This window comes from Hyla sarda, chromosome 2, assembly GCF_029499605.1.
Source record: "Hyla sarda isolate aHylSar1 chromosome 2, aHylSar1.hap1, whole genome shotgun sequence".
NCBI lineage: Eukaryota > Metazoa > Chordata > Amphibia > Anura > Hylidae > Hyla > Hyla sarda.
The window spans coordinates 48,061,429-48,074,235 of NC_079190.1; the positions used below are offsets into that span (position 1 = coordinate 48,061,429).

At 43.3% G+C, this 12,807-nt stretch overlaps 1 protein-coding gene across 2 annotated transcripts in view; it reads right to left on the reverse strand.

Moving 5' to 3' along the window:
- Positions 1–11,890, reverse strand: part of ZDHHC20 (zinc finger DHHC-type palmitoyltransferase 20) — an 82,339-nt gene extending 70,449 nt beyond the window's left edge. For both annotated transcript variants that reach the window (XM_056561740.1, XM_056561739.1), the window contains exon 1: positions 11,718–11,890. In XM_056561740.1, the coding sequence (XP_056417715.1) occupies positions 11,718–11,835 (118 nt within the window). In that variant the 5' untranslated portion in view covers positions 11,836–11,890. The remainder of the gene's footprint in view (positions 1–11,717) is intronic.
- Between the last annotated feature and the right edge of the window lie 917 nt (positions 11,891–12,807).

Genomic DNA, 12,807 nt, shown 5'->3' on the forward strand with positions numbered 1-12,807 from the left:
GATATATAAGGACAGTGTATACATATAATATAGTGATATATGAGGACAGTGTATACATATAATATAGTGATATATAAGGACAGTGTATACACATAATATAGTGATATATGAGGACAGTGTACACATATAATATAGTGATATATGAGGACAGTGTATATATATATATATATAGTGATATATGAGGACAGTGTATACATATAATATAGTGATATATGAGGACAGTGTATACATATAATATAGTGATATATGAGGACAGTGTATACATATAATATAGTGATATATGAGGACAGTGTATACAATATAGTGATATATGAGGACAGTGTATACACACAATATAGTGATATGAGGACAGTGTATACACATATAATATAGTGATATATGAGGACAGTGTATACATATAATATAGTGATATATGAGGACAGTGTATACATACAATATAGTGATATGAGGACAGTGTATACACATAATATAGTGATATATGAGGACAGTGTATACATATAATATAGTGATATATGAGGACAGTGTATACATACAATATAGTGATATGAGGACAGTGTATACACATAATATAGTGATATATGAGGACAGTGTATACACATAATATAGTGATATATGAGGACAGTGTATACATATAATATAGTGATATATAAGGACAGTGTATACATATAATATAGTGATATATAAGGACAGTGTATATATATATATATATATATATAATATAGTGATATATGAGGACAGTGTATACATATAATATAGTGATATATGAGGACAGTGTATACATATAATATAGTGATATATGAGGACAGTGTATACACATAATATAGTGATATATGAGGACAGTGTATACACATAATATAGTGATATATGAGGACAGTGTATACACATAATATAGTGATATATGAGGACAGTGTATACATATAATATAGTGATATATGAGGACAGTGTATACATATAATATAGTGATATATGAGGACAGTGTATACATATAATATAGTGATATATGAGGACAGTGTATACATATAATATAGTGATATATGAGGACAGTGTATACATATAATATAGTGATATATGAGGACAGTGTATACACATAATATAGTGATATGAGGTCAGTGTATACATATAATATAGTGATATATGAGGACAGTGTATACATATAATATAGTGATATGAGGACAGTGTATACATATAATATAGTGATATATAAGGACAGTGTATACATACAATATAGTGATATATGAGGACAGTGTATACACATAATATAGTGATATATGAGGACAGTGTATACACATATAATATAGAGATATGAGGTCAGTGTATACATATAATATAGTGATATATGAGGACAGTGTATACACATATAATATAGTGATATATGAGGACAGTGTATACATATAATATAGTGATATATGAGGACAGTGTATACACATATAATATAGTGATATATGAGGACAGTGTATACATATAATATAGTGATATATGAGGACAGTGTATACATATAATATAGTGATATATGAGGACAGTGTATACACATAATATAGTGATATATGAGGACAGTGTATACATATAATATAGTGATATATGAGGACAGTGTATACATATAATATAGTGATATATAAGGACAGTGTATACATATAATATAGTGATATATGAGGACAGTGTATACACATAATATAGTGATATGAGGTCAGTGTATACATATAATATAGTGATATATGAGGACAGTGTATACATATAATATAGTGATATGAGGACAGTGTATACATATAATATAGTGATATATAAGGACAGTGTATACATACAATATAGTGATATATGAGGACAGTGTATACACATAATATAGTGATATATGAGGACAGTGTATACACATATAATATAGAGATATGAGGTCAGTGTATACATATAATATAGTGATATATGAGGACAGTGTATACACATATAATATAGTGATATATGAGGACAGTGTATACACATATAATATAGTGATATATGAGGACAGTGTATACATATAATACAGTGATATATAAGGACAGTGTATACATATAATATAGTGATATATGAGGACAGTGTATACATATAATATAGTGATATATGAGGACAGTGTATACACATAATATAGTGATATATGAGGACAGTGTATACATATAATATAGTGATATGAGGACAGTGTATACATATAATATAGTGATATGAGGACAGTGTATACATATAATATAGTGATATATGAGGACAGTGTATACACATAATATAGTGATATATGAGGACAGTGTATACATATAATATAGTGATATATGAGGACAGTGTATACACATAATATAGTGATATATGAGGACAGTGTATACATATAATATAGTGATATATGAGGACAGTGTATACATATAATATAGTGATATATGAGGACAGTGTATACATATAATATAGTGATAAGGACAGCGATACATAAGGATATATATATATATATATATATATATATATATATATATATATCTATATATCCAGTATACCCAGTATGTCCCTGTGGCAGGCTCCCAGTAATATACATATATATACCCAGTATGTCCCTGTGGCAGGCTCCCAGTCATATACACATATATATACCCAGTATGTCCCTGTGGCAGGCTCCCAGTCATATACATATATATCCAGTATACCCAGTATGTCCCTGTGGCAGGCTCCCAGTCATATACATATATACCCAGTATGTCCCTGTGGCAGGCTCCCAGTCATATACATATATACCTAGTATACCCAGTATGTCCCTGTGGCAGGCTCCCAGTCATATACATATATACCCAGTATACCCAGTATGTCCCTGTGGCAGGCTCCCAGTCATATACATATATACCCAGTATACCCAGTATGTCCCTGTGGCAGGCTCCCAGTCATATACACATATATATACCCAGTATACCCAGTATGTCCCTGTGGCAGGCTCCCAGTCATATACATATATACCCAGTATGTCCCTGTGGCAGGCTCCCAGTCATATACATATATACCCAGTATGTCCCTGTGGCAGGCTCCCAGTCATATACATATATACCCAGTATACCCCTGTGGCAGGCTCCCAGTCATATACACATATATATACCCAGTATACCAAGTATGTCCCTGTGGCAGGCTCCCAGTCATATACATATATACCCAGTATGTCCCTGTGGCAGGCTCCCAGTCATATACATATATATCCAGTATACCCAGTATGTCCCTGTGGCAGGCTCCCAGTCATATACATATATACCCAGTATGTCCCTGTGGCAGGCTCCCAGTCATATACATATATACCCAGTATGTCCCTGTGGCAGGCTCCCAGTCATATACATATATACCTAGTATACCCAGTATGTCCCTGTGGCAGGCTCCCAGTCATATACATATATACCCAGTACACCCAGTATGTCCCTGTGGCAGGCTCCCAGTCATATACATATATACCCACTACACCCAGTATGTCCCTGTGGCAGGCTCCCAGTAATATACATATATACCCAGTATACCCAGTATGTCCCTGTGGCAGGCTCCCAGTCATATACATATATACCCAGTATACCCAGTATGTCCCTGTGGCAGGCTCCCAGTCATATACACATATATATACCCAGTATACCCAGTATGTCCCTGTGGCAGGCTCCCAGTCATATACATATATACCCAGTATGTCCCTGTGGCAGGCTCCCAGTCATATACATATATACCCAGTATACCCAGTATGTCCCTGTGGCAGGCTCCCAGTCATATACATATATACCCAGTATACCCAGTATGTCCCTGTGGCAGGCTCCCAGTCATATACAAATATACCCAGTATACCCAGTATGTCCCTGTGGCAGGCTCCCAGTCATATACATATATACCCAGTATGTCCCTGTGGCAGGCTCCCAGTCATATACAAATATACCCAGTATACCCAGTATGTCCTTGTGGCAGGCTCCCAGTCATATACAAATATACCCAGTATGTCCCTGTGGCAGGCTCCCAGTCATATACATATATACCCAGTATACCCAGTATGTCCCTGTGGCAGGCTCCCAGTCATATACATATATACCCAGTATGTCCCTGTGGCAGGCTCCCAGTCATATACATATATACCCAGTATACCCAGTATGTCCCTGTGGCAGGCTCCCAGTCATATACAAATATACCCAGTATGTCCCTGTGGCAGGCTCCCAGTCATATACAAATATACCCAGTATACCCAGTATGTCCCTGTGGCAGGCTCCCAGTCATATACATATATACCCAGTATACCCAGTATGTCCCTGTGGCAGGGTCCCAGTCATATACATATATACCCAGTATACCCAGTATGTCCCTGTGGCAGGCTCCCAGTCATATACATATATACCCAGTATACCCAGTATGTCCCTGTGGCAGGCTCCCAGTCATATACATATATACCCAGTATACCCAGTATGTCCCTGTGGCAGGCTCCCAGTCATATACATATATACCCAGTATACCCAGTATGTCCCTGTGGCAGGCTCCCAGTCATATACATATATACCCAGTATGTCCCTGTGGCAGGCTCCCAGTCATATACATATATACCCAGTATGTCCCTGTGGCAGGCTCCCAGTCATATACATATATACCCAGTATACCCAGTATGTCCCTGTGGCAGGGTCCCAGTCATATACATATATACCCAGTATACCCAGTATGTCCCTGTGGCAGGCTCCCAGTCATATACATATATACCCAGTATGTCCCTGTGGCAGGCTCCCAGTCATATACATATATACCCAGTATACCCAGTATGTCCCTGTGGCAGGCTCCCAGTCATATACATATATACCCAGTATACCCAGTATGTCCCTGTGGCAGGCTCCCAGTCATATACATATATACCCAGTATGTCCCTGTGGCAGGCTCCCAGTCATATACATATATACCCAGTATGTCCCTGTGGCAGGCTCCCAGTCATATACATATATACCCAGTATGTCCCTGTGGCAGGCTCCCAGTCATATACAAATATACCCAGTATACCCAGTATGTCCCTGTGGCAGGCTCCCAGTCATATACATATATACCCAGTATGTCCCTGTGGCAGGCTCCCAGTCATATACATATATACCCAGTATACCCAGTATGTCCCTGTGGCAGGCTCCCAGTCATATACATATATACCCAGTATGTCCCTGTGGCAGGCTCCCAGTCATATACATATATACCCAGTATGTCCCTGTGGCAGGCTCCCAGTCATATACATATATACCCAGTATGTCCCTGTGGCAGGCTCCCAGTCATATACATATATACCCAGTATACCCAGTATGTCCCTGTGGCAGGCTCCCAGTCATATACAAATATACCCAGTATACCCAGTATGTCCCTGTGGCAGGCTCCCAGTCATATACATATATACCCAGTATACCCAGTATGTCCCTGTGGCAGGCTCCCAGTCATATACATATATACCCAGTATACCCAGTATGTCCCTGTGGCAGGCTACCAGTCATATACATATATACCCAGTATACCCAGTATGTCCCTGTGGCAGGCTCCCAGTCATATACATATATACCCAGTATACCCAGTATGTCCCTGTGGCAGGCTCCCAGTCATATACAAATATACCCAGTATGTCCCTGTGGCAGGCTCCCAGTCATATACATATATACCCAGTACACCCAGTATGTCCCTGTGGCAGGCTCCCAGTCATATACATATATACCCAGTATGTCCCTGTGGCAGGCTCCCAGTCATATACATATATACCCAGTATACCCAGTATGTCCCTGTGGCAGGCTCCCAGTCATATACATATATACCCAGTATACCAAGTATGTCCCTGTGGCAGGCTCCCAGTCATATACAAATATACCCAGTATACCCAGTATGTCCCTGTGGCAGGCTCCCAGTCATATACATATATACCCAGTACACCCAGTATGTCCCTGTGGCAGGCTCCCAGTCATATACATATATACCCAGTACACCCAGTATATCCCTGTGGCAGGCTCCCAGTCATATACATATATACCCAGTACACCCAGTATGTCCCTGTGGCAGGCTCCCAGTCATATACATATATACCCAGTACACCCAGTATGTCCCTGTGGCAGGCTCCCAGTCATATACATATATACCCAGTACACCCAGTATGTCTCTGTGGCAGGCTCCCAGTCATATACATATATACCCAGTACACCCAGTATATCCCTGTGGCAGGCTCCCAGTCATATACATATATACCCAGTACACCCAGTATGTCCCTGTGGCAGGCTCCCAGTCATATACATATATACCCAGTATACCCAGTATGTCCCTGTGGCAGGCTCCCAGTCATATACATATATACCCAGTACACCCAGTATGTCCCTGTGGCAGGCTCCCAGTCATATACATATATACCCAGTACACCCAGTATGTCCCTGTGGCAGGCTCCCAGTCATATACATATATACCCAGTATGTCCCTGTGGCAGGCTCCCAGTCATATACATATATACCCAGTATGTCCCTGTGGCAGGCTCCCAGTCATATACACACATATATATACCCAGTATGTCCCTGTGGCAGGCTCCCAGTCATATACATATATACCCAGTATACCCAGTATGTCCCTGTGGCAGGCTCCCAGTCATATACATATATACCCAGTACACCCAGTATGTCCCTGTGGCAGGCTCCCAGTCATATACACATATATATACCCAGTATGTCCCTGTGGCAGGCTCCCAGTCATATACATATATACCCAGTACACCCAGTATGTCCCTGTGGCAGGCTCCCAGTCATATACATATATACCCAGTACACCCAGTATGTCCCTGTGGCAGGCTCCCAGTCATATACATATATACCCAGTACACCCAGTATGTCCCTGTGGCAGGCTCCCAGTCATATACATATATACCCAGTACACCCAGTATGTCCCTGTGGCAGGCTCCCAGTCATATACATATATACCCAGTATACCCAGTATGTCCCTGTGGCAGGCTCCCAGTCATATACATATATACCCAGTATGTCCCTGTGGCAGGCTCCCAGTCATATACATATATACCCAGTATACCCAGTATGTCCCTGTGGCAGGATCCCAGTCATATACATATATACCCAGTATACCCAGTATGTCCCTGTGGCAGGCTCCCAGTCATATACATATATACCCAGTATACCCAGTATGTCCCTGTGGCAGGCTCCCAGTCATATACATATATACCCAGTATACCCAGTATGTCCCTGTGGCAGGCTCCCAGTCATATACACACATATATATACCCAGTATGTCCCTGTGGCAGGCTCCCAGTCATATACATATATACCCAGTATACCCAGTATGTCCCTGTGGCAGGCTCCCAGTCATATACATATATACCCAGTATGTCCCTGTGGCAGGCTCCCAGTCATATACATATATACCCAGTACACCCAGTATGTCCCTGTGGCAGGCTCCCAGTCATATACATATATACCCAGTATACCCAGTATGTCCCTGTGGCAGGCTCCCAGTCATATACATATATATCCAGTATACCCAGTATGTCCCTGTGGCAGGCTCCCAGTCATATACATATATACCCAGTACACCCAGTATGTCCCTGTGGCAGGCTCCCAGTCATATACATATATACCCAGTACACCCAGTATGTCCCTGTGGCAGGCTCCCAGTCATATACATATATACCCAGTACACCCAGTATGTCCCTGTGGCAGGCTCCCAGTCATATACATATATACCCAGTACACCCAGTATGTCCCTGTGGCAGGCTCCCAGTCATATACATATATACCCAGTACACCCAGTATGTCCCTGTGGCAGGCTCCCAGTCATATACATATATACCCAGTACACCCAGTATGTCCCTGTGGCAGGCTCCCAGTCATATACATATATACCCAGTACACCCAGTATGTCCCTGTGGCAGGCTCCCAGTCATATACACATATATATACCCAGTATACCCAGTATGTCCCTGTGGCAGGCTCCCAGTCATATACACATATATATACCCAGTATACCCAGTATGTCCCTGTGGCAGGCTCCCAGTCATATACATATATACCCAGTATGTCCCTGTGGCAGGCTCCCAGTCATATACATATATACCCAGTATACCCAGTATACCCAGTATGTCCCTGTGGCAGGCTCCCAGTCATATACATATATACCCAGTATACCCAGTATGTCCCTGTGGCAGGCTCCCAGTCATATACATATATACCCAGTATACCCAGTATACCCAGTATGTCCCTGTGGCAGGCTCCCAGTCATATACATATATACCCAGTATACCCAGTATGTCCCTGTGGCAGGCTCCCAGTCATATACATATATACCCAGTATACCCAGTATGTCCCTGTGGCAGGCTCCCAGTTATATACATATATACCCAGTATACCCAGTATGTCCCTGTGGCAGGCTCCCAGTCTTACACACACACATATATATACCCAGTATGTCCCTGTGGCAGGCTCCCAGTCATATACATATATACCCAGTATGTCCCTGTGGCAGGCTCCCAGTCATATACATATATACCCAGTATGTCCCTGTGGCAGGCTCCCAGTCATATACATATATACCCAGTATACCCAGTATGTCCCTGTGGCAGGCTCCCAGTCATATACAAATATACCCAGTATACCCAGTATGTCCCTGTGGCAGGCTCCCAGTCATATACATATATACCCAGTATACCCAGTATGTCCCTGTGGCAGGCTCCCAGTCATATACATATATACCCAGTATACCCAGTATGTCCCTGTGGCAGGCTCCCAGTCATATACATATATACCCAGTATACCCAGTATGTCCCTGTGGCAGGCTCCCAGTCATATACAAATATACCCAGTATACCCAGTATGTCCCTGTGGCAGGCTCCCAGTCATATACATATATACCCAGTATACCCAGTATGTCCCTGTGGCAGGCTCCCAGTCATATACAAATATACCCAGTATACCCAGTATGTCCCTGTGGCAGGCTCCCAGTCATATACATATATACCCAGTATACCCAGTATGTCCCTGTGGCAGGCTCCCAGTCATATACATATATACCCAGTATGTCCCTGTGGCAGGCTCCCAGTCATATACAAATATACCCAGTATACCCAGTATGTCCCTGTGGCAGGCTCCCAGTCATATACATATATACCCAGTATGTCCCTGTGGCAGGCTCCCAGTCATATACATATATACCCAGTATGTCCCTGTGGCAGGCTCCCAGTCATATACAAATATACCCAGTATACCCAGTATGTCCCTGTGGCAGGCTCCCAGTCATATACATATATACCCAGTACACCCAGTATGTCCCTGTGGCAGGCTCCCAGTCATATACATATATACCCAGTACACCCAGTATGTCCCTGTGGCAGGCTCCCAGTCATATACATATATACCCAGTACACCCAGTATGTCCCTGTGGCAGGCTCCCAGTCATATACATATATACCCAGTACACCCAGTATGTCCCTGTGGCAGGCTCCCAGTCATATACATATATACCCAGTACACCCAGTATGTCCCTGTGGCAGGCTCCCAGTCATATACATATATACCCAGTACACCCAGTATGTCCCTGTGGCAGGCTCCCAGTCATATACACATATATATACCCAGTATACCCAGTATGTCCCTGTGGCAGGCTCCCAGTCATATACACATATATATACCCAGTATACCCAGTATGTCCCTGTGGCAGGCTCCCAGTCATATACATATATACCCAGTATGTCCCTGTGGCAGGCTCCCAGTCATATACATATATACCCAGTATACCCAGTATACCCAGTATGTCCCTGTGGCAGGCTCCCAGTCATATACATATATACCCAGTATACCCAGTATGTCCCTGTGGCAGGCTCCCAGTCATATACATATATACCCAGTATACCCAGTATGTCCCTGTGGCAGGCTCCCAGTCATATACATATATACCCAGTATACCCAGTATGTCCCTGTGGCAGGCTCCCAGTCATATACATATATACCCAGTATACCCAGTATGTCCCTGTGGCAGGCTCCCAGTTATATACATATATACCCAGTATACCCAGTATGTCCCTGTGGCAGGCTCCCAGTCTTACACACACACATATATATACCCAGTATGTCCCTGTGGCAGGCTCCCAGTCATATACATATATACCCAGTATGTCCCTGTGGCAGGCTCCCAGTCATATACATATATACCCAGTATGTCCCTGTGGCAGGCTCCCAGTCATATACATATATACCCAGTATACCCAGTATGTCCCTGTGGCAGGCTCCCAGTCATATACAAATATACCCAGTATACCCAGTATGTCCCTGTGGCAGGCTCCCAGTCATATACATATATACCCAGTATACCCAGTATGTCCCTGTGGCAGGCTCCCAGTCATATACATATATACCCAGTATACCCAGTATGTCCCTGTGGCAGGCTCCCAGTCATATACATATATACCCAGTATACCCAGTATGTCCCTGTGGCAGGCTCCCAGTCATATACAAATATACCCAGTATACCCAGTATGTCCCTGTGGCAGGCTCCCAGTCATATACATATATACCCAGTATACCCAGTATGTCCCTGTGGCAGGCTCCCAGTCATATACAAATATACCCAGTATACCCAGTATGTCCCTGTGGCAGGCTCCCAGTCATATACATATATACCCAGTATACCCAGTATGTCCCTGTGGCAGGCTCCCAGTCATATACATATATACCCAGTATGTCCCTGTGGCAGGCTCCCAGTCATATACAAATATACCCAGTATACCCAGTATGTCCCTGTGGCAGGCTCCCAGTCATATACATATATACCCAGTATGTCCCTGTGGCAGGCTCCCAGTCATATACATATATACCCAGTATGTCCCTGTGGCAGGCTCCCAGTCATATACAAATATACCCAGTATACCCAGTATGTCCCTGTGGCAGGCTCCCAGTCATATACATATATACCCAGTATACCCAGTATGTCCCTGTGGCAGGCTCCCAGTCATATACAAATATACCCAGTATACCCAGTATGTCCCTGTGGCAGGCTCCCAGTCATATACATATATACCCAGTATACCCAGTATGTCCCTGTGGCAGGCTCCCAGTCATATACATATATACCCAGTATGTCCCTGTGGCAGGCTCCCAGTCATATACAAATATACCCAGTATACCCAGTATGTCCCTGTGGCAGGCTCCCAGTCATATACATATATACCCAGTATGTCCCTGTGGCAGGCTCCCAGTCATATACATATATACCCAGTATGTCCCTGTGGCAGGCTCCCAGTCATATACAAATATACCCAGTATACCCAGTATGTCCCTGTGGCAGGCTCCCAGTCATATACATATATACCCAGTATACCCAGTATGTCCCTGTGGCAGGCTCCCAGTCATATACAAATATACCCAGTATACCCAGTATGTCCCTGTGGCAGGCTCCCAGTCATATACATATATACCCAGTATACCCAGTATGTCCCTGTGGCAGGCTCCCAGTCATATACATATATACCCAGTATGTCCCTGTGGCAGGCTCCCAGTCATATACATATATACCCAGTATACCCAGTATGTCCCTGTGGCAGGCTCCCAGTCATATACATATATATCCAGTATACCCAGTATGTCCCTGTGGCAGGCTCCCAGTCATATACATATATACCCAGTACACCCAGTATGTCCCTGTGGCAGGCTCCCAGTCTTACACACACAGGACCTCATGTGCACCCAGCCGGGGCGGATGTGGCCAGGAGGCGCAGTACTCACATATACAGAGCTCCAGCACGTAGGCGTAGTAGGACCAGCACACGACCAGCGTGATGAAGACCACCGGGACCCAGCCCACCACCCGCTGGCAGCAGCGCAGGACGTGAGCCGGCGCCATGATCCCGCAGCAGCTGCCCGTACAGAGCAGCCACTGTCACTGCACAGGGGGGCGGGGCCAGGACACCGAGTACCAGACGGACACGCCCACACTATACGTCAGCGCCATGTCACGGGACACTCAGGGTGGTGGTCGGGGCTGAACCCGGTAGTGGCCGGTTGTAGTGTACGGGATTCTTTTTATTGCAAGGTTTTATTTATCCTAGCCAAGTGTTTCCCAACCAGGGTGCCTCCAGCTGTTGCAAAACTACAACTCCCAGCATGCCCGGACAGCCGAAGGCTGTCCGGGCATGCTGGGAGTTGTAGTTTTTCACAGCTCCAGGCACCCAGGTTGGGAAACACTGTGTTAAGGTTTCTCATATTCAAATTATATTATATTATATATATATATATATATATTTTTTTTTTAACCCCTTAAAGGAGGCAGCGACTTTTATTTTCTGCGCTTTCATTTTTTTCCTCCTCACCTTCAATTTTCCACCTACAGACCCATACGAGGACTTTTATTTATTTATTTTTTGCGCCACCTGTTGTACTTTGTAATGACATCACTCATTTTACCACAAAATCTAAAAAATTATCTGTGGGGTGAAATTGAAAAAAATATAAATGCAATTTAGCAAATTTTTTTTTCTTTAGGGGGGGAGGGGAGGGGTCTTTCTACGTAGAGCACTTTATAGTAAGAAATGACACGTTATGTTTATTCTGTAGATCCATACGATTACAATGAGACCCAATTCGTATAGGTTTTGTTTACTTTTACTACTTTAATAAAAAACATTAGTATGGTTAAAATTGTCCTCTGCCGACCCCTATCACTCTTTAGTTTTTCATATATGGGGGATATCAGTGATTCTCTTACAGCCTACCAGCAGCACAGATGGGGTTAAAGGGGTATTCCGGCCTTATACATCGTATCCCCTATCCAAAGGATAAGATGTCTGATCGTGAGCCCCTGCTCCTGGGCGCAGTA